Source organism: Carcharodon carcharias (assembly GCF_017639515.1).
Source record: "Carcharodon carcharias isolate sCarCar2 chromosome 29 unlocalized genomic scaffold, sCarCar2.pri SUPER_29_unloc_2, whole genome shotgun sequence".
Classification (NCBI taxonomy): domain Eukaryota; kingdom Metazoa; phylum Chordata; class Chondrichthyes; order Lamniformes; family Lamnidae; genus Carcharodon; species Carcharodon carcharias.
Genome location: NW_024470665.1, coordinates 2,132,322 through 2,151,349, shown reverse-complemented (window position 1 = coordinate 2,151,349; position 19,028 = coordinate 2,132,322). Strand labels below are relative to the sequence as shown.

The 19,028-nt window shown below is 55.5% G+C and overlaps 1 protein-coding gene across 1 annotated transcript in view; it reads left to right on the top strand.

The window, feature by feature from the left end:
- The first annotated feature begins 629 nt into the window (after positions 1-629).
- Positions 630-19,028, top strand: part of LOC121274027 (zinc finger and BTB domain-containing protein 16-A-like) — a 136,438-nt gene continuing 118,039 nt past the window's right edge. The window contains exon 1 of the mRNA XM_041181158.1: positions 630-1,861. Coding sequence (XP_041037092.1) covers positions 630-1,861 — 1,232 coding nt within the window. The remainder of the gene's footprint in view (positions 1,862-19,028) is intronic.

Genomic DNA, 19,028 nt, shown 5'->3' with positions numbered 1-19,028 from the left:
GTGAGAGTCAGTGTGTGTGGGACACCTACCCCAGTGAGAGTCAGTGTGTGTGGGACCCGTACCCCAGTGAGAGTCAGTGTGTGTGGGACCCGTACCCCAGTGAGAGTCAGTGTGTTTGGGACCCGTACCCCAATGAGAGTCAGTGTGTGTGGGACACGTACCCCAGTGAGAGTCAGTGTGTGTGGGACACCTACCCCAGTGAGAGTCAGTGTGTGTGGGACACGTACCCCAGTGAGAGTCAGTGTGTGTGGGACCCGTACCCCAGTGAGAGTCAGTGTGTGTGGGACACGTACCCCAGTGAGAGTCAGTGCGTTTGGGACCCGTACCTCAGTGAGAGTCAGTGTGTGTGGGACACGTACCCCAGTGAGAGTCAGTGTGTGTGGGACCCGTACCCCAGTGAGAGTCAGTGTGTGTGGGACACGTACCCCAGTGAGAGTCAGTGTGTGTGTGTGTGTGTGTGTGTGTGTGTGTGTGTGTGGGATGTGACAATCCGAGCTGGGGGGGTGGGGGAGGTCAGGCCAAGCGATGTCTAATTGTCCACCCTGTGGTGCTTGCTGTTTGAACAGATGCCTGGCCTGATGCCTGACGCTGTGAAGAGTCGGAAAGGCTGAGGACGACCAGGGAGCAAGATGTCTGGCGTCTGGCTGCACGACCCCCGGCACGCCACCTTGCTGCTGGAGCAAGCTCACCGAATGAGGCTGTGCGGGGCGCTGTGCGACGTGGTGGTCAGCGTGGAAGGCCAGGAGTTCCCCGTCCACGGCCTGGTGCTGGCCTGCGCGAGCCGGACCTTCGCGGCTCTCTTGAGGAGCGGGAGCGTCCGCTACAGCCTCGACTTCCTGGCGGGTCGCACCTTCAGGCGGATCCTCGAGTACTCCTACACCGGCCGCCTGGAGGCCCCGGCCGAGGAGCTGGGGGAGTTGCTGGAGGCAGCCGGGATCCTGGCCATGGAGGGGCTGGAGCAGCAGATCGCGGAGGTGGCCTCCCGCCGGGGGCTGGGGGGGGAGGGGCGAGGGGGAGAGGCCTCCGAGGGGGCGGGGCAAGGAGGCCCAGAGCGGGAGGGGCGAGGGGGCCCAGCGGGGGAGGGGCGAGGGGGCCCAGCGGGGGAGGGGCGAGGGGGCCTAGCGGGGGAGGGGCGAGGGGGCCCAGCGGGGGAGGGGCGAGGGGGCCCCAAGGAGGATGGGCGAGGGGGACACGAGGGGGAGGGGCAAGGGGGAGACGAGGGGGAGGGGCGAGGAGGCCCCGAGGGGGCGGGGCGAGGGGGCCCCGAGGGGGCGGGGCGAGGGGGCCCCGAGGGGGCGGGGCGAGGGGGCCCCGAGGGGGCGGGGCGAGGGGGCCCCGAGGGGGAGGGCCAAGGGGGTTCAAAGGGGGTGGGGCGAGGGGTCGCGGGGTCAGGCCTGACGCCGGAGGAGCGGGCCGAGCTCTGGGAGGCCCCGGCACCTCGCCCGCCCGAGGCAGGCGGGTCCCCGGGCGGGGCCGGGACTCCGCTCCGCCCCCCGGGCGCGCCGGTCCGCGGCACCGTCATCACGGCCCCCTGCCGCCCGGCGCCGGGGCCCGAGGGTCGGGGCGGGGTCAGCTGGCACGGGGACCAGGCCCAGGATAAGGCCCAGGCCCAGGCCCCGATCCGGCCCTCGGCGGCCGGGCCCTTGCGGGCCGCTCCCGCTGTCCGGCCCCCCCACCGCCTGGCGTTCCCCGCCACCGTGGACTTCGGCCCTTACCCGGGGCTGGGGCTTCAGGGCAGCGCCCGGCCGCAGTTACCCGGGCGGATCGAAGAGGCGGGACGGAGGCCGACACCAGCGTTCAGCGCGAGAGCAACGGGCGGACATCCGGGGCCCGCGGAAGAGTCGGCCCAGCCCCCTCAGAGGTGAGCGTCGTCCAAGGGGGCGGGGCTGGGGCGGGGCTGGGGCGGGGGGGGGGGGGGTTGGCCGTGCGCCAGTCGCGAGACCATTCAGCCCATCAGATACTCCCCACAGGAACAGCAGGAGGTCCATTCACCGCCCTCCGGCCTGTTGTACAGGGTACTGGAGTGGAGAGAGGGGGGAAATCAGCCAGGGTTCCTGCTCCTGATCACTGTCCAGTGATCCCTGGGTTAGAGAGAGAGAGAGGGGAAATCAGCCAGGGTTCCTGCTCCTGATCACTATCCAGTGATCCCTGGGTTAGAGAGAGAGAGGGGAAATCAGCCAGGGTTCCTGCACCTGATCACTGCCCAGTTACCCCTGGGTTAGAGAGAGAGGGGAAATCAGCCAGGGTTCCTGCTCCTGATCACTGTCCAGTGATCCCTGGGTTAGATCGAGAGAGGGGGAATCAGCCAGGGTTCCTGCTCCTGATCACTTTCCAGTGATCCCTGGGTTAGAGAGAGAGAGAGAGAGAGAGGGGAAATCAGCCAGGGTTCCTGCTCCTGATCACTGTCCAGTGATCCCTGGGTTAGAGAGAGAGAGACGGGAAATCGGCCATGGTTCCTGCTCCTGATCACTGTCCAGTGATCCCTGGGTTAGAATGAGAGAAAGGGGAAATCAGCCAGGGTTCCTGCTCCTGATCACTGTCCAGTGACCGCTGGGTTAGAGAGAGAGGGGGGAAATCAGCCAGGGTTCCTGCTCCTGATCACTGTCCAGTGATCCCTGGGTTAGAGAGAGAGAGGGGAAATCAGCCAGGGTTCCTGCTCCTGATCACTGTCCAGTGATCCCTGGGTTAGAGAGAGAGAGGGGAAATCAGCCAGGTTTCCTGCTCCTGATCACAGTCCAATGATTCCTGGGTTAGAGAGAGAGAGAGAGGGGAAATCAGCCAGGGTTACTGCTCCTGATCACTGTCCAGTGATCTCTGGGTTAGAGAGAGAGAGAGAGGGGAAATCAGCCAGGGTTCCTGCTCCTGATCACTATCCAGTGATCCCTGGGTTAGAGAGAGAGAGGGGAAATCAGCCAGGGTTCCTGCTCCTGATCACTGTCCAATGATCCCTGGGTTAGAGAGAGAGAGAGGGGAAATCAGCCAGGGTTCCTGCTCCTGATCACTGTCCAGTGATCCCTGGGTTAGAGAGAGAGAGAGAGGGGAAATCAGCCAGGGTTCCTGCTCCTGATCACTGTCCAATGATCCCTGGGTTAGAGAGAGAGAGAGAGAGAGAGGGGAAATCAGCCAGGGTTCCTGCTCCTGATAACTGTCCAGTGATCCCTGGGTTAGAGAGAGAGGGGAAATCAGCCAGGGTTCCTGCTCCTGATCACTGTCCAGTGATCCCTGGGTTAGAGAGAGAGAGAGAGAGAGAGGGGAAATCAGCCAGGGTTCCTGCTCCTGATCATTGTCCAGTGAGCTCTGGGTTAGAGAGAGAGAAAGGGGAAATCAGCCAGGGTTCCTGCTCCTGATCACTGTCCAGTGATCCCTGGGTTAGAGAGAGAGACGGGAAATCGGCCAGGGTTCCTGCTCCTGATCACTGTCCAGTGATCCCTGGGTTAGAATGAGAGAAAGGGGAAATCAGCCAGGGTTCCTGCTCCTGATCACTGTCCAGTGACCGCTGGGTTAGAGAGAGAGGGGGGAAATCAGCCAGGGTTCCTGCTCCTGATCACTGTCCATTGATCCCTGGGTTAGAGAGAGAGAGAGAGGGGAAATCAACCAGGGTTCCTGCTGCTGATCACTGTCCAGTGACCCCTGGGTTAGAGACAGAGAGGGGAAATCAGCCAGCTTTCCTGCTCCTGATCACTGTCCAGTGATCCCTGGGTTAGAGAGAGAGGGGAAATCAGCCAGGGTTCCTGCTCCTGATCACTGTCCAGTGATCCCTGGGTTAGAGAGAGAGAGGGGAAATCAGCCAGGGTTCCTGCTCCTGATCACTGTCCAGTGATCCCTGGGTTAGAGAGAGAGAGGGGAAATCAGCCAGGGTTCCTGCTCCTGATCACTGTCCAGTGATCCCTGGGTTAGAGAGAGAGAGGGGAAATCAGCCAGGTTTCCTGCTCCTGATCACAGTCCAATGATTCCTGGGTTAGAGAGAGAGAGAGAGGGGAAATCAGCCAGGGTTACTGCTCCTGATCACTGTCCAGTGATCTCTGGGTTAGAGAGAGAGAGAGAGGGGAAATCAGCCAGGGTTCCTGCTCCTGATCACTATCCAGTGATCCCTGGGTTAGAGAGAGAGAGGGGAAATCAGCCAGGGTTCCTGCTCCTGATCACTATCCAATGATCCCTGGGTTAGAGAGAGAGAGAGGGGAAATCAGCCAGGGTTCCTGCTCCTGATCACTGTCCAGTGATCCCTGGGTTAGAGAGAGAGAGAGAGGGGAAATCAGCCAGGGTTCCTGCTCCTGATCACTGTCCAATGATCCCTGGGTTAGAGAGAGAGAGAGAGAGAGAGGGGAAATCAGCCAGGGTTCCTGCTCCTGATAACTGTCCAGTGATCCCTGGGTTAGAGAGAGAGAGAGGGAGAGGGGAAATCAGCCAGGGTTCTTGCTCCTGATCACTGTCCAGTGATCCCTGGGTTAGAGAGTGGGAGAGAGGGGAAATCATCCAGGGTTCCTGCTACTGATCACTATCCAGTGATCCCTGGGTTAGAGAGAGAGAGAGGGGAAATCAGTCAGGGTTCCTGCTCCTGATCACTGTCCAGTGATCCCTGGGTTAGAGAGAGAGAGAGAGAGAGGGGAAATCAGCCAGGGTTACTGCTCCTGATCACTGTCCAGTGATCTCTGGGTTAGAGAGAGAGGGAGAGGGGAAATCAGCCAGGGTTTTTGCTCCTGATCACTTTCCAGTGATCCCCTGGGCTAGAGAGAGAGGGGAAATCGGCCAGGGTTCCTGCTCCTGATTACTGTCCAGTGATTCCTGGGTTAGAGAGAGAGAGGGGAAATCAGCCAGGTTTCCTGCTCCTGATCACAGTCCAATGATTCCTGGGTTAGAGAGAGAGAGAGAGGGGAAATCAGCCAGGGTTACTGCTCCTGATCACTGTCCAGTGATCTCTGGGTTCGAGAGAGAGAGAGAGGGGAAATCAGCCAGGGTTCCTGCTCCTGATCACTATCCAGTGATCCCTGGGTTAGAGAGAGAGAGAGGGGAAATCAGCCAGGGTTCCTGCTCCTGATCACTGTCCAGTGATCCCTGGGTTAGAGAGAGAGAGAGAGGGGAAATCAGCCAGGGTTCCTGCTCCTGATCACTGTCCAGTGATCCCTGGGTTAGAGAGAGAGTGAGAGAGAGGGGAAATCAGCCAGGGTTCCTGCTCCTGATAACTGTCCAGTGATCCCTGGGTTAGAGAGAGAGAGAGGGAGAGGGGAAATCAGCCAGGGCTCTTGCTCCTGATCACTGTCCAGTGATCCCTGGGTTAGAGAGTGGGAGAGAGGGGAATTCATCCAGGGTTCCTGCTACTGATCAGTATCCAGTGATCCCTGGGTTAGAGAGAGAGAGAGGGGAAATCAGTCAGGGTTCCTGCTCCTGATCACTGTCCAGTGATCCCTGGGTTAGAGAGAGAGAGAGAGAGAGAGGGGAAATCAGCCAGGGTTACTGCTCCTGATCACTGTCCAGTGATCTCTGGGTTAGAGAGAGAGGGAGAGGGGAAATCAGCCAGTGTTTTTGCTCCTGATCACTTTCCAGTGATCCCCTGGGCTAGAGAGAGAGGGGAAATCGGCCAGGGTTCCTGCTCCTGATTACTGTCCAGTGATTCCTGTGTTAGAGGAAGAGGGGAAATCAGCCAGTGTTGCTGCTCCTTATCACTGTCCAGTGATCCCCTGGGTTAGAGAGAGAGGGGAAATCGGCCAGGGTTCCTGCTCCTGATCACTGTCCAGTTATCTCTGGGTTAGAGAGAGAGAGAGGGGAAATCAGCCAGGGTTCCTGCTCCTGATCACTGTCCAGTGACCACTTGGGTTAGAGACAGAGAGGGGAAATTAGCCAGGGTTCCTGCTCCTGATCACTTTCCAGTGATCCCCTGGGCTAGAGAGAGAGGGGAAATCGGCCAGGGTTCCTGCTCCTGATTACTGTCCAGTGATTCCTGTGTTAGAGGAAGAGGTGAAATCAGCCAGTGTTCCTGCTCCTTATCACTGTCCAGTGATCCCCTGGGTTAGAGAGAGAGGGGAAATCGGCCAGGGTTCCTGCTCCTGATCACTATCCAGTGATCCCTGGGTTAGAGAGAGAGAGGGGAAATCAGCCAGGGTTCCTGCTCCTGATCACTATCCAATGATCCCTGGGTTAGAGAGAGAGAGAGGGGAAATCAGCCAGGGTTCCTGCTCCTGATCACTGTCCAGTGATCCCTGGGTTAGAGAGAGAGAGAGAGGGGAAATCAGCAAGGGTTCCTGCTCCTGATCACTGTCCAATGATCCCTGGGTTAGAGAGAGAGAGAGAGAGAGAGGGGAAATCAGCCAGGGTTCCTGCTCCTGATAACTGTCCAGTGATCCCTGGGTTAGAGAGAGAGAGAGGGAGAGGGGAAATCAGCCAGGGTTCTTGCTCCTGATCACTGTCCAGTGATCCCTGGGTTAGAGAGTGGGAGAGAGGGGAAATCATCCAGGGTTCCTGCTACTGATCACTATCCAGTGATCCCTGGGTTAGAGAGAGAGAGAGGGGAAATCAGTCAGGGTTCCTGCTCCTGATCACTGTCCAGTGATCCCTGGGTTAGAGAGAGAGAGAGAGAGAGGGGAAATCAGCCAGGGTTACTGCTCCTGATCACTGTCCAGTGATCTCTGGGTTAGAGAGAGAGGGAGAGGGGAAATCAGCCAGGGTTTTTGCTCCTGATCACTTTCCAGTGATCCCCTGGGCTAGAGAGAGAGGGGAAATCGGCCAGGGTTCCTGCTCCTGATTACTGTCCAGTGATTCCTGGGTTAGAGAGAGAGAGGGGAAATCAGCCAGGTTTCCTGCTCCTGATCACAGTCCAATGATTCCTGGGTTAGAGAGAGAGAGAGAGGGGAAATCAGCCAGGGTTACTGCTCCTGATCACTGTCCAGTGATCTCTGGGTTCGAGAGAGAGAGAGAGGGGAAATCAGCCAGGGTTCCTGCTCCTGATCACTATCCAGTGATCCCTGGGTTAGAGAGAGAGAGAGGGGAAATCAGCCAGGGTTCCTGCTCCTGATCACTGTCCAGTGATCCCTGGGTTAGAGAGAGAGAGAGAGGGGAAATCAGCCAGGGTTCCTGCTCCTGATCACTGTCCAGTGATCCCTGGGTTAGAGAGAGAGAGAGAGAGAGGGGAAATCAGCCAGGGTTCCTGCTCCTGATAACTGTCCAGTGATCCCTGGGTTAGAGAGAGAGAGAGGGAGAGGGGAAATCAGCCAGGGCTCTTGCTCCTGATCACTGTCCAGTGATCCCTGGGTTAGAGAGTGGGAGAGAGGGGAATTCATCCAGGGTTCCTGCTACTGATCAGTATCCAGTGATCCCTGGGTTAGAGAGAGAGAGAGGGGAAATCAGTCAGGGTTCCTGCTCCTGATCACTGTCCAGTGATCCCTGGGTTAGAGAGAGAGAGAGAGAGAGGGGAAATCAGCCAGGGTTACTGCTCCTGATCACTGTCCAGTGATCTCTGGGTTAGAGAGAGAGGGAGAGGGGAAATCAGCCAGTGTTTTTGCTCCTGATCACTTTCCAGTGATCCCCTGGGCTAGAGAGAGAGGGGAAATCGGCCAGGGTTCCTGCTCCTGATTACTGTCCAGTGATTCCTGTGTTAGAGGAAGAGGGGAAATCAGCCAGTGTTGCTGCTCCTTATCACTGTCCAGTGATCCCCTGGGTTAGAGAGAGAGGGGAAATCGGCCAGGGTTCCTGCTCCTGATCACTGTCCAGTTATCTCTGGGTTAGAGAGAGAGAGAGGGGAAATCAGCCAGGGTTCCTGCTCCTGATCACTGTCCAGTGACCACTTGGGTTAGAGACAGAGAGGGGAAATTAGCCAGGGTTCCTGCTCCTGATCACTTTCCAGTGATCCCCTGGGCTAGAGAGAGAGGGGAAATCGGCCAGGGTTCCTGCTCCTGATTACTGTCCAGTGATTCCTGTGTTAGAGGAAGAGGTGAAATCAGCCAGTGTTCCTGCTCCTTATCACTGTCCAGTGATCCCCTGGGTTAGAGAGAGAGGGGAAATCGGCCAGGGTTCCTGCTCCTGATCACTGTCCAGTGATCCCTGGGTTAGAGAGAGAGAGAGAGAGAGAGAGGAAATCGGCCAGGGTTCCTGCTCCTGATCACTGTCCAGTTATCTCTGGGTTAGAGAGAGAGAGAGGGGAAATCAGCCAGGGTTCCTGCTCCTGATCACTGTCCAGTGACCACTTGGGTTAGAGACAGAGAGGGGAAATTAGCCAGGGTTCCTGCTCCTGATCACTGTCCAGTGATCCATTGTTTAGAGAGAGAGAGAGGGGAAATCGGCCAGGGTTCCTGCTCCTGATCACTGTCCAGTGACCCTTGGGATAGAGAGAGAGAGACAAATGGGAAATCAGCCAGGGTTCCTGCTCCTGATCACTGTCCAGTGATCCCCTGGGCTAGAGAGAGAGGGGAAATCAGCCAGGGTTCCTGCTCCTGATCACTGTCCACTGATCCCTGGGTTAGTGAGAGAGAGGAAATCAGCCAGGATTCCTGCTCCTGATCACCGTCCAGTGATCTCTGGGTTAGAGAGAGAGGGGAAATCAGCCAGGGTTCCTGCTCCTGATCACTATCCAGTGATCCCCTGGGTTAGAGAGAGAGGGGAAATCAGCCAGGGTTCCTGCTCCTGATCACTCTCCAGTGATCCCCTGGGTTAGAGAGAGAGGGGAAATCAGCCAGGGTTCCTGCTCCTGATCACTCTCCAGTGATCCCCTGGGCTAGACAGAGAGGGGAAATCAGCCAGGTTTCCTGCTCCTGATCACTGTCCAGTGATCCCTGGGTAAGTGAGAGAGAGAGGGGAAATCAGCCAGGGTTCCTGCTCTTGATCACTGTCCAGTGATTCCTGGGTTAGAGAGAGAGAGAGAGGGGAAATCAGCCAGGGTTCCTGCTCCTGATCACTATTCAGTGATCCCTGGGTTTGAGAGAGAGAGAGGGGAAATCAGCCAGGGTTCCTGCTCCTCATCGCTGTCCAGTGATCCCTGGGTTAGAGAGAGAGGGAGAGAGGAAATCAGCCAGGGTTCTTGCTCCTGATCACTTTCCAGTGATCCCCTGGGCTAGAGAGAGAGGGGATATCAGCCAGGGTTCCTGCTCCTGATTACTGTCCAGTGATTCCTGGGTTAGAGAAAGAGGGGAAATCAGCCAGGGTTCCTGCTCCTGATCACTGTCCATTGATCCCTGGGTTAGAGAGAGAGAGAGAGGGGAAATAAGCCAGGTTTCCGGCTCCTGATCACAGTCCAATGATTCCTGGGTTAGAGAGAGAGAGAGAGGGGAAATCAGCCAGGGTTACTGCTCCTGATCACTGTCCAGTGATCTCTGGGTTAGAGAGAGAGAGAGAAGGGAAATCAGCCAGGGTTCCTGCTCCTGATCACTATCCAGTGATCCCTGGGTTAGAGAGAGAGAGGGGAAATCAGCCAGCGTTCCTGCTCCTGATCACTATCCAATGATCCCTGGGTTAGAGAGAGAGAGAGGGGAAATCAGCCAGGGTTCCTGCTCCTGATCACTGTCCAGTGATCCCTGGTTTAGAGAGAGAGAGAGAGGGGAAATCAGCCAGGGTTCCTGCTCCTGATCACTGTCCAGTGATCCCTGGGTTAGAGAGAGAGAGAGAGAGAGAGGGGAAATCAGCCAGGGTTCCTGCTCCTGATCACTGTCCAGTGATCCCTGGGTTAGAGAGAGAGAGAGAGGGAGAGGGGAAATCAGCCAGGGTTCTTGCTCCTGATCACTGTCCAGTGATCCCTGGGTTAGAGAGTGGGAGAGAGGGGAAATCATCCAGGGTTCCTGCTACTGATCACTATCCAGTGATCCCTGGGTTAGAGAGAGAGAGAGGGGAAATCAGTCAGGGTTCCTGCTCTTGATCACTGTCCAGTGATCCCTGGGTTAGAGAGAGAGAGAGAGAGAGATGGGAAATCAGCCAGGGTTACTGCTCCTGATCACTGTCCAGTGATCTCTGGGTTAGAGAGAGAGGGAGAGGGGAAATCAGCCAGGGTTTTTGCTCGTGATCACTTTCCAGTGATCCCTGGGTTAGATAGAGAGAGGTGGAATCAGCCAGGGTTCCTGCTCCTGATCACTGTCCAGTGATCCCTGGGTTAGAGAGAGAGAGAAAGAGGGGAAATCAGCCAGGGTTCCTGCTCCTGATCTCTGTCCAGTGATCTCTGGGTTAGAGAGAGAGAGAGAGGTGAATCAGCCAGGGTTCCTGCTCCTGATCATTGTCCAGTGACCCCTGGGTTAGAGACAGAGAGGGGAAATCAGCCTGGGTTCCTGCTCCTGATCACTGTCCAGTTATCCCTGGGTTATGGAGAGAAAGAGGGGAAATCGGCCAGGGTTCCTGCTTCTGATCACTGTCCAGTGATCCCTGTGTTAGATTGAGAGCGAGGGGATATCAGCCAGGGTTTCTGCTCCTGATCACTGTCCAGTGACCCCTGGGTTAGAGAGAGAGAGAGAGGGGAAATCAGCCAGGGTTCCTGCTCCTGATCACTGTCCAGTGATCCCTGGGTTAGAGAGAGAGGGAGAGGGGAAATCAGCCAGGGTTCTTGCTGCTGATCACTTTCCAGTGATCCCCTGGGCTAGAGAGAGAGGGGAAATCAGCCAGGCTTCCTGCTCCTGATTAGTGTCCAGTGATTCCTGGGTTAGAGAAAGAGGGGAAATCAGCCAGTGTTCCTGCTCCTGATCACTGTCCAGTGATCCTTGGGTAAGAGAGAGAGAGGGGAGATCAGCCATGGTTCCTGCTCCTGATCACTGTCCAGTGATCCCCTGGGTTAGAGAGAGAGATGGAAATCAGCCAGGGTTCCTGCTCCTGATGACTGTCCAGTGATCCCTGGGTTAGAGAGAGAGGGGAAATCCGCCAGGGTTCCTGCTCCTGATCACTATCCAGTGATCCCTGGGTTACAGAAAGAGAGAGAGAGGAAATCGGCCAGGGTTCCTGCTCCTGATCACTGTCCAGTGATCCCTGGGTTAAAGAGAGAGAGAGAGAGGAAATCGGCCAGGGTTCCTGCTCCTGATCACTGTCCGGTGATCTCTGGGTTAGAGAGAGAGAGAGGGGAAATCAGCCAGGGTTCCTGCTCCTGATCACTGTCCAGTGATCCCTGGGTTAGAGAGAGAGAGGGGAAATCAGCCAGGTTTCCTGCTCCTGATCACAGTCCAATGATTCCTGGGTTAGAGAGAGAGAGAGAGAGGGGAAATCAGCCAGGGTTACTGCTCCTGATCACTGTCCAGTGATCTCTGGGTTAGAGAGAGAGAGGGAGGGGAAATCAGCCAGGGTTCCTGCTCCTGATCACTATCCAGTGATCCCTGGGTTAGAGAGAGAGAGGGGAAATCAGCCAGGGTTCCTGCTCCTGATCACTATCCAATGATCCCTGGGTTAGAGAGAGAGAGAGGGGAAATCAGCCAGGGTTCCTGCTCCTGATCACTGTCCAGTGATCCCTGGGTTAGAGAGAGAGAGAGAGGGGAAATCAGCCAGGGTTCCTGCTCCTGATCACTGTCCAATGATCCCTGGGTTAGAGAGAGAGAGAGAGAGAGAGGGGAAATCAGCCAGGGTTCCTGCTCCTGATAACTGTCCAGTGATCCCTGGGTTAGAGAGAGAGAGAGGGAGAGGGGAAATCAGCCAGGGTTCTTGCTCCTGATCACTGTCCAGTGATCCCTGGGTTAGAGAGTGGGAGAGAGGGGAAATCATCCAGGGTTCCTGCTACTGATCACTATCCAGTGATCCCTGGGTTAGAGAGAGAGAGAGGGGAAATCAGTCAGGGTTCCTGCTCCTGATCACTGTCCAGTGATCCCTGGGTTAGAGAGAGAGAGAGAGAGAGGGGAAATCAGCCAGGGTTACTGCTCCTGATCACTGTCCAGTGATCTCTGGGTTAGAGAGAGAGGGAGAGGGGAAATCAGCCAGGGTTTTTGCTCCTGATCACTTTCCAGTGATCCCCTGGGCTAGAGAGAGAGGGGAAATTGGCCAGGGTTCCTGCTCCTGATTACTGTCCAGTGATTCCTGGGTTAGAGAGAGAGAGGGGAAATCAGCCAGGTTTCCTGCTCCTGATCACAGTCCAATGATTCCTGGGTTAGAGAGAGAGAGAGAGGGGAAATCAGCCAGGGTTACTGCTCCTGATCACTGTCCAGTGATCTCTGGGTTCGAGAGAGAGAGAGAGGGGAAATCAGCCAGGGTTCCTGCTCCTGATCACTATCCAGTGATCCCTGGGTTAGAGAGAGAGAGAGGGGAAATCAGCCAGGGTTCCTGCTCCTGATCACTGTCCAGTGATCCCTGGGTTAGAGAGAGAGAGAGAGGGGAAATCAGCCAGGGTTCCTGCTCCTGATCACTGTCCAGTGATCCCTGGGTTAGAGAGAGAGAGAGAGAGAGGGGAAATCAGCCAGGGTTCCTGCTCCTGATAACTGTCCAGTGATCCCTGGGTTAGAGAGAGAGAGAGGGAGAGGGGAAATCAGCCAGGGCTCTTGCTCCTGATCACTGTCCAGTGATCCCTGGGTTAGAGAGTGGGAGAGAGGGGAATTCATCCAGGGTTCCTGCTACTGATCAGTATCCAGTGATCCCTGGGTTAGAGAGAGAGAGAGGGGAAATCAGTCAGGGTTCCTGCTCCTGATCACTGTCCAGTGATCCCTGGGTTAGAGAGAGAGAGAGAGAGAGGGGAAATCAGCCAGGGTTACTGCTCCTGATCACTGTCCAGTGATCTCTGGGTTAGAGAGAGAGGGAGAGGGGAAATCAGCCAGTGTTTTTGCTCCTGATCACTTTCCAGTGATCCCCTGGGCTAGAGAGAGAGGGGAAATCGGCCAGGGTTCCTGCTCCTGATTACTGTCCAGTGATTCCTGTGTTAGAGGAAGAGGGGAAATCAGCCAGTGTTGCTGCTCCTTATCACTGTCCAGTGATCCCCTGGGTTAGAGAGAGAGGGGAAATCGGCCAGGGTTCCTGCTCCTGATCACTGTCCAGTTATCTCTGGGTTAGAGAGAGAGAGAGGGGAAATCAGCCAGGGTTCCTGCTCCTGATCACTGTCCAGTGACCACTTGGGTTAGAGACAGAGAGGGGAAATTAGCCAGGGTTCCTGCTCCTGATCACTTTCCAGTGATCCCCTGGGCTAGAGAGAGAGGGGAAATCGGCCAGGGTTCCTGCTCCTGATTACTGTCCAGTGATTCCTGTGTTAGAGGAAGAGGTGAAATCAGCCAGTGTTCCTGCTCCTTATCACTGTCCAGTGATCCCCTGGGTTAGAGAGAGAGGGGAAATCGGCCAGGGTTCCTGCTCCTGATCACTATCCAGTGATCCCTGGGTTAGAGAGAGAGAGGGGAAATCAGCCAGGGTTCCTGCTCCTGATCACTATCCAATGATCCCTGGGTTAGAGAGAGAGAGAGGGGAAATCAGCCAGGGTTCCTGCTCCTGATCACTGTCCAGTGATCCCTGGGTTAGAGAGAGAGAGAGAGGGGAAATCAGCCAGGGTTCCTGCTCCTGATCACTGTCCAATGATCCCTGGGTTAGAGAGAGAGAGAGAGAGAGAGAGAGGAAATCAGCCAGGGTTCCTGCTCCTGATAACTGTCCAGTGATCCCTGGGTTAGAGAGAGAGAGAGGGAGAGGGGAAATCAGCCAGGGTTCTTGCTCCTGATCACTGTCCAGTGATCCCTGGGTTAGAGAGTGGGAGAGAGGGGAAATCATCCAGGGTTCCTGCTACTGATCAGTATCCAGTGATCCCTGGGTTAGAGAGAGAGAGAGGGGAAATCAGTCAGGGTTCCTGCTCCTGATCACTGTCCAGTGATCCCTGGGTTAGAGAGAGAGAGAGAGAGAGGGGAAATCAGCCAGGGTTACTGCTCCTGATCACTGTCCAGTGATCTCTGGGTTAGAGAGAGAGGGAGAGGGGAAATCAGCCAGGGTTTTTGCTCCTGATCACTTTCCAGTGATCCCCTGGGCTAGAGAGAGAGGGGAAATCGGCCAGGGTTCCTGCTCCTGATTACTGTCCAGTGATTCCTGGGTTAGAGAGAGAGAGGGGAAATCAGCCAGGTTTCCTGCTCCTGATCACAGTCCAATGATTCCTGGGTTAGAGAGAGAGAGAGAGGGGAAATCAGCCAGGGTTACTGCTCCTGATCACTGTCCAGTGATCTCTGGGTTCGAGAGAGAGAGAGAGAGGGGAAATCATCCAGGGTTCCTGCTCCTGATCACTATCCAGTGATCCCTGGGTTAGAGAGAGAGAGAGGGGAAATCAGCCAGGGTTCCTGCTCCTGATCACTGTCCAGTGATCCCTGGGTTAGAGAGAGAGAGAGAGGGGAAATCAGCCAGGGTTCCTGCTCCTGATCACTGTCCAGTGATCCCTGGGTTAGAGAGAGAGAGAGAGAGAGGGGAAATCAGCCAGGGTTCCTGCTCCTGATAACTGTCCAGTGATCCCTGGGTTAGAGAGAGAGAGAGGGAGAGGGGAAATCAGCCAGGGCTCTTGCTCCTGATCACTGTCCAGTGATCCCTGGGTTAGAGAGTGGGAGAGAGGGGAATTCATCCAGGGTTCCTGCTACTGATCAGTATCCAGTGATCCCTGGGTTAGAGAGAGAGAGAGGGGAAATCAGTCAGGGTTCCTGCTCCTGATCACTGTCCAGTGATCCCTGGGTTAGAGAGAGAGAGAGAGAGAGGGGAAATCAGCCAGGGTTACTGCTCCTGATCACTGTCCAGTGATCTCTGGGTTAGAGAGAGAGGGAGAGGGGAAATCAGCCAGTGTTTTTGCTCCTGATCACTTTCCAGTGATCCCCTGGGCTAGAGAGAGAGGGGAAATCGGCCAGGGTTCCTGCTCCTGATTACTGTCCAGTGATTCCTGTGTTAGAGGAAGAGGGGAAATCAGCCAGTGTTGCTGCTCCTTATCACTGTCCAGTGATCCCCTGGGTTAGAGAGAGAGGGGAAATCGGCCAGGGTTCCTGCTCCTGATCACTGTCCAGTTATCTCTGGGTTAGAGAGAGAGAGAGGGGAAATCAGCCAGGGTTCCTGCTCCTGATCACTGTCCAGTGACCACTTGGGTTAGAGACAGAGAGGGGAAATTAGCCAGGGTTCCTGCTCCTGATCACTTTCCAGTGATCCCCTGGGCTAGAGAGAGAGGGGAAATCGGCCAGGGTTCCTGCTCCTGATTACTGTCCAGTGATTCCTGTGTTAGAGGAAGAGGTGAAATCAGCCAGTGTTCCTGCTCCTTATCACTGTCCAGTGATCCCCTGGGTTAGAGAGAGAGGGGAAATCGGCCAGGGTTCCTGCTCCTGATCACTGTCCAGTGATCCCTGGGTTAGAGAGAGAGAGAGAGAGAGAGAGGAAATCGGCCAGGGTTCCTGCTCCTGATCACTGTCCAGTTATCTCTGGGTTAGAGAGAGAGAGAGGGGAAATCAGCCAGGGTTCCTGCTCCTGATCACTGTCCAGTGACCACTTGGGTTAGAGACAGAGAGGGGAAATTAGCCAGGGTTCCTGCTCCTGATCACTGTCCAGTGATCCATTGTTTAGAGAGAGAGAGAGGGGAAATCGGCCAGGGTTCCTGCTCCTGATCACTGTCCAGTGACCCTTGGGATAGAGAGAGAGAGACAAATGGGAAATCAGCCAGGGTTCCTGCTCCTGATCACTGTCCAGTGATCCCCTGGGCTAGAGAGAGAGGGGAAATCAGCCAGGATTCCTGCTCCTGATCACCGTCCAGTGATCTCTGGGTTAGAGAGAGAGGGGAAATCAGCCAGGGTTCCTGCTCCTGATCACTATCCAGTGATCCCCTGGGTTAGAGAGAGAGGGGAAATCAGCCAGGGTTCCTGCTCCTGATCACTCTCCAGTGATCCCCTGGGTTAGAGAGAGAGGGGAAATCAGCCAGGGTTCCTGCTCCTGATCACTCTCCAGTGATCCCCTGGGCTAGACAGAGAGGGGAAATCAGCCAGGTTTCCTGCTCCTGATCACTGTCCAGTGATCCCTGGGTAAGTGAGAGAGAGAGGGGAAATCAGCCAGGGTTCCTGCTCTTGATCACTGTCCAGTGATTCCTGGGTTAGAGAGAGAGAGAGAGGGGAAATCAGCCAGGGTTCCTGCTCCTGATCACTATTCAGTGATCCCTGGGTTTGAGAGAGAGAGAGGGGAAATCAGCCAGGGTTCCTGCTCCTCATCGCTGTCCAGTGATCCCTGGGTTAGAGAGAGAGGGAGAGAGGAAATCAGCCAGGGTTCTTGCTCCTGATCACTTTCCAGTGATCCCCTGGGCTAGAGAGAGAGGGGATATCAGCCAGGGTTCCTGCTCCTGATTACTGTCCAGTGATTCCTGGGTTAGAGAAAGAGGGGAAATCAGCCAGGGTTCCTGCTCCTGATCACTGTCCATTGATCCCTGGGTTAGAGAGAGAGAGAGAGGGGAAATAAGCCAGGTTTCCGGCTCCTGATCACAGTCCAATGATTCCTGGGTTAGAGAGAGAGAGAGAGGGGAAATCAGCCAGGGTTACTGCTCCTGATCACTGTCCAGTGATCTCTGGGTTAGAGAGAGAGAGAGAAGGGAAATCAGCCAGGGTTCCTGCTCCTGATCACTATCCAGTGATCCCTGGGTTAGAGAGAGAGAGGGGAAATCAGCCAGCGTTCCTGCTCCTGATCACTATCCAATGATCCCTGGGTTAGAGAGAGAGAGAGGGGAAATCAGCCAGGGTTCCTGCTCCTGATCACTGTCCAGTGATCCCTGGTTTAGAGAGAGAGAGAGAGGGGAAATCAGCCAGGGTTCCTGCTCCTGATCACTGTCCAGTGATCCCTGGGTTAGAGAGAGAGAGAGAGAGAGAGGGGAAATCAGCCAGGGTTCCTGCTCCTGATCACTGTCCAGTGATCCCTGGGTTAGAGAGAGAGAGAGGGAGAGGGGAAATCAGCCAGGGTTCTTGCTCCTGATCACTGTCCAGTGATCCCTGGGTTAGAGAGTGGGAGAGAGGGGAAATCATCCAGGGTTCCTGCTACTGATCACTATCCAGTGATCCCTGGGTTAGAGAGAGAGAGAGGGGAAATCAGTCAGGGTTCCTGCTCTTGATCACTGTCCAGTGATCCCTGGGTTAGAGAGAGAGAGAGAGAGAGATGGGAAATCAGCCAGGGTTACTGCTCCTGATCACTGTCCAGTGATCTCTGGGTTAGAGAGAGAGGGAGAGGGGAAATCAGCCAGGGTTTTTGCTTGTGATCACTTTCCAGTGATCCCTGGGTTAGATAGAGAGAGGTGGAATCAGCCAGGGTTCCTGCTCCTGATCACTGTCCAGTGATCCCTGGGTTAGAGAGAGAGAGAAAGAGGGGAAATCAGCCAGGGTTCCTGCTCCTGATCTCTGTCCAGTGATCTCTGGGTTAGAGAGAGAGAGAGAGGTGAATCAGCCAGGGTTCCTGCTCCTGATCATTGTCCAGTGACCCCTGGGTTAGAGACAGAGAGGGGAAATCAGCCTGGGTTCCTGCTCCTGATCACTGTCCAGTTATCCCTGGGTTATGGAGAGAAAGAGGGGAAATCGGCCAGGGTTCCTGCTTCTGATCACTGTCCAGTGATCCCTGTGTTAGATTGAGAGCGAGGGGATATCAGCCAGGGTTTCTGCTCCTGATCACTGTCCAGTGACCCCTGGGTTAGAGAGAGAGAGAGAGGGGAAATCAGCCAGGGTTCCTGCTCCTGATCACTGTCCAGTGATCCCTGGGTTAGAGAGAGAGGGAGAGGGGAAATCAGCCAGGGTTCTTGCTGCTGATCACTTTCCAGTGATCCCCTGGGCTAGAGAGAGAGATGGAAATCAGCCAGGGTTCCTGCTCCTGATGACTGTCCAGTGATCCCTGGGTTAGAGAGAGAGGGGAAATCCGCCAGGGTTCCTGCTCCTGATCACTATCCAGTGATCCCTGGGTTACAGAAAGAGAGAGAGAGGAAATCGGCCAGGGTTCCTGCTCCTGATCACTGTCCAGTGATCCCTGGGTTAACGAGAGAGAGAGAGAGGAAATCGGCCAGGGTTCCTGCTCCTGATCACTGTCCGGTGATCTCTGGGTTAGAGAGAGAGAGAGGGGAAATCAGCCAGGGTTCCTGCTCCTGATCACTGTCCAGTGACCACTTGGGTTAGAGACAGAGAGGGGAAATAAGCCAGGCTTCCTGCTCCTGATCACAGTCCAATGATTCCTGGGTTAGAGAGAGAGAGAGAGGGGAAATCAGCCAGGGTTCCTGCTCCTGATCACTGTCCAGTGATCTCTGGGCTAGAGAGAGAGAGAGAGTGGAAATCAGCCAGGGTTCCTGCTCCTGATCACTATCCAGTGATCCCTGGGTTAGAGAGAGAGAGGGGAAATCAGCCAGGGTTCCTGCTCCTGATCACTATCCAATGATCCCTGGGTTAGAGAGAGAGAGAGGGGAAATCAGCCAGGGTTCCTGCTCCTGATCACTGTCCAGTGATCCCTGGGTTAGAGAGAGAGAGAGGGGAAATCAGCCAGGGTTCCTGCTCCTGATCACTGTCCAGTGATCCCTGGGTTAGAGAGAGAGAGAGAGAGAGAGAGGGGAAATCAGCCAGGGTTCCTGCTCCTGATCACTGTCCAGTGATCCCTGGGTTAGGGAGTGGGAGAGAGGGGAAATCAGCCAGGGTTCCTGCTCCTGATCACTGTCCACTGATCCCTGGGTTAGTGAGAGAGAGGAAATCAGCCAGGATTCCTGCTCCTGATCACCGTCCAGTGATCTCTGGGTTAGAGAGAGAGGGGAAATCAGCCAGGGTTCCTGATCCTTATCACTCTCCAGTGATCCCCTGGGCTAGACAGAGAGTGGAAATCAGCCAGGTTTCCTGCTCCTGATCACTGTCCAGTGATCCCTCGGGAAGAGAGAGAGTGAGGGGAAATCAGCCAGGGTTCCTGCTCCTGATCACTGTCCAGTGATCCCTGGGTTAGAGAGAGAGGGAAAATCAGCCAGGGTTCCTGATCTTGATCACTCTCCAGTGATCACCTGGGCTAGACAGAGAGGGGAAATCAGCCAGGATTCCTGCTCCTGATCACTGTCCAGTGATCCCTGGGTAAGTGAGAGAGAGAGGGGAAATCAGCCAGGGTTCCTGCTCCTGATTACTGTCCAGTGATCCCTGGGTTAGAGAGAGAGAGAGAGGGGAAATCAGCCAGGGTTCCTG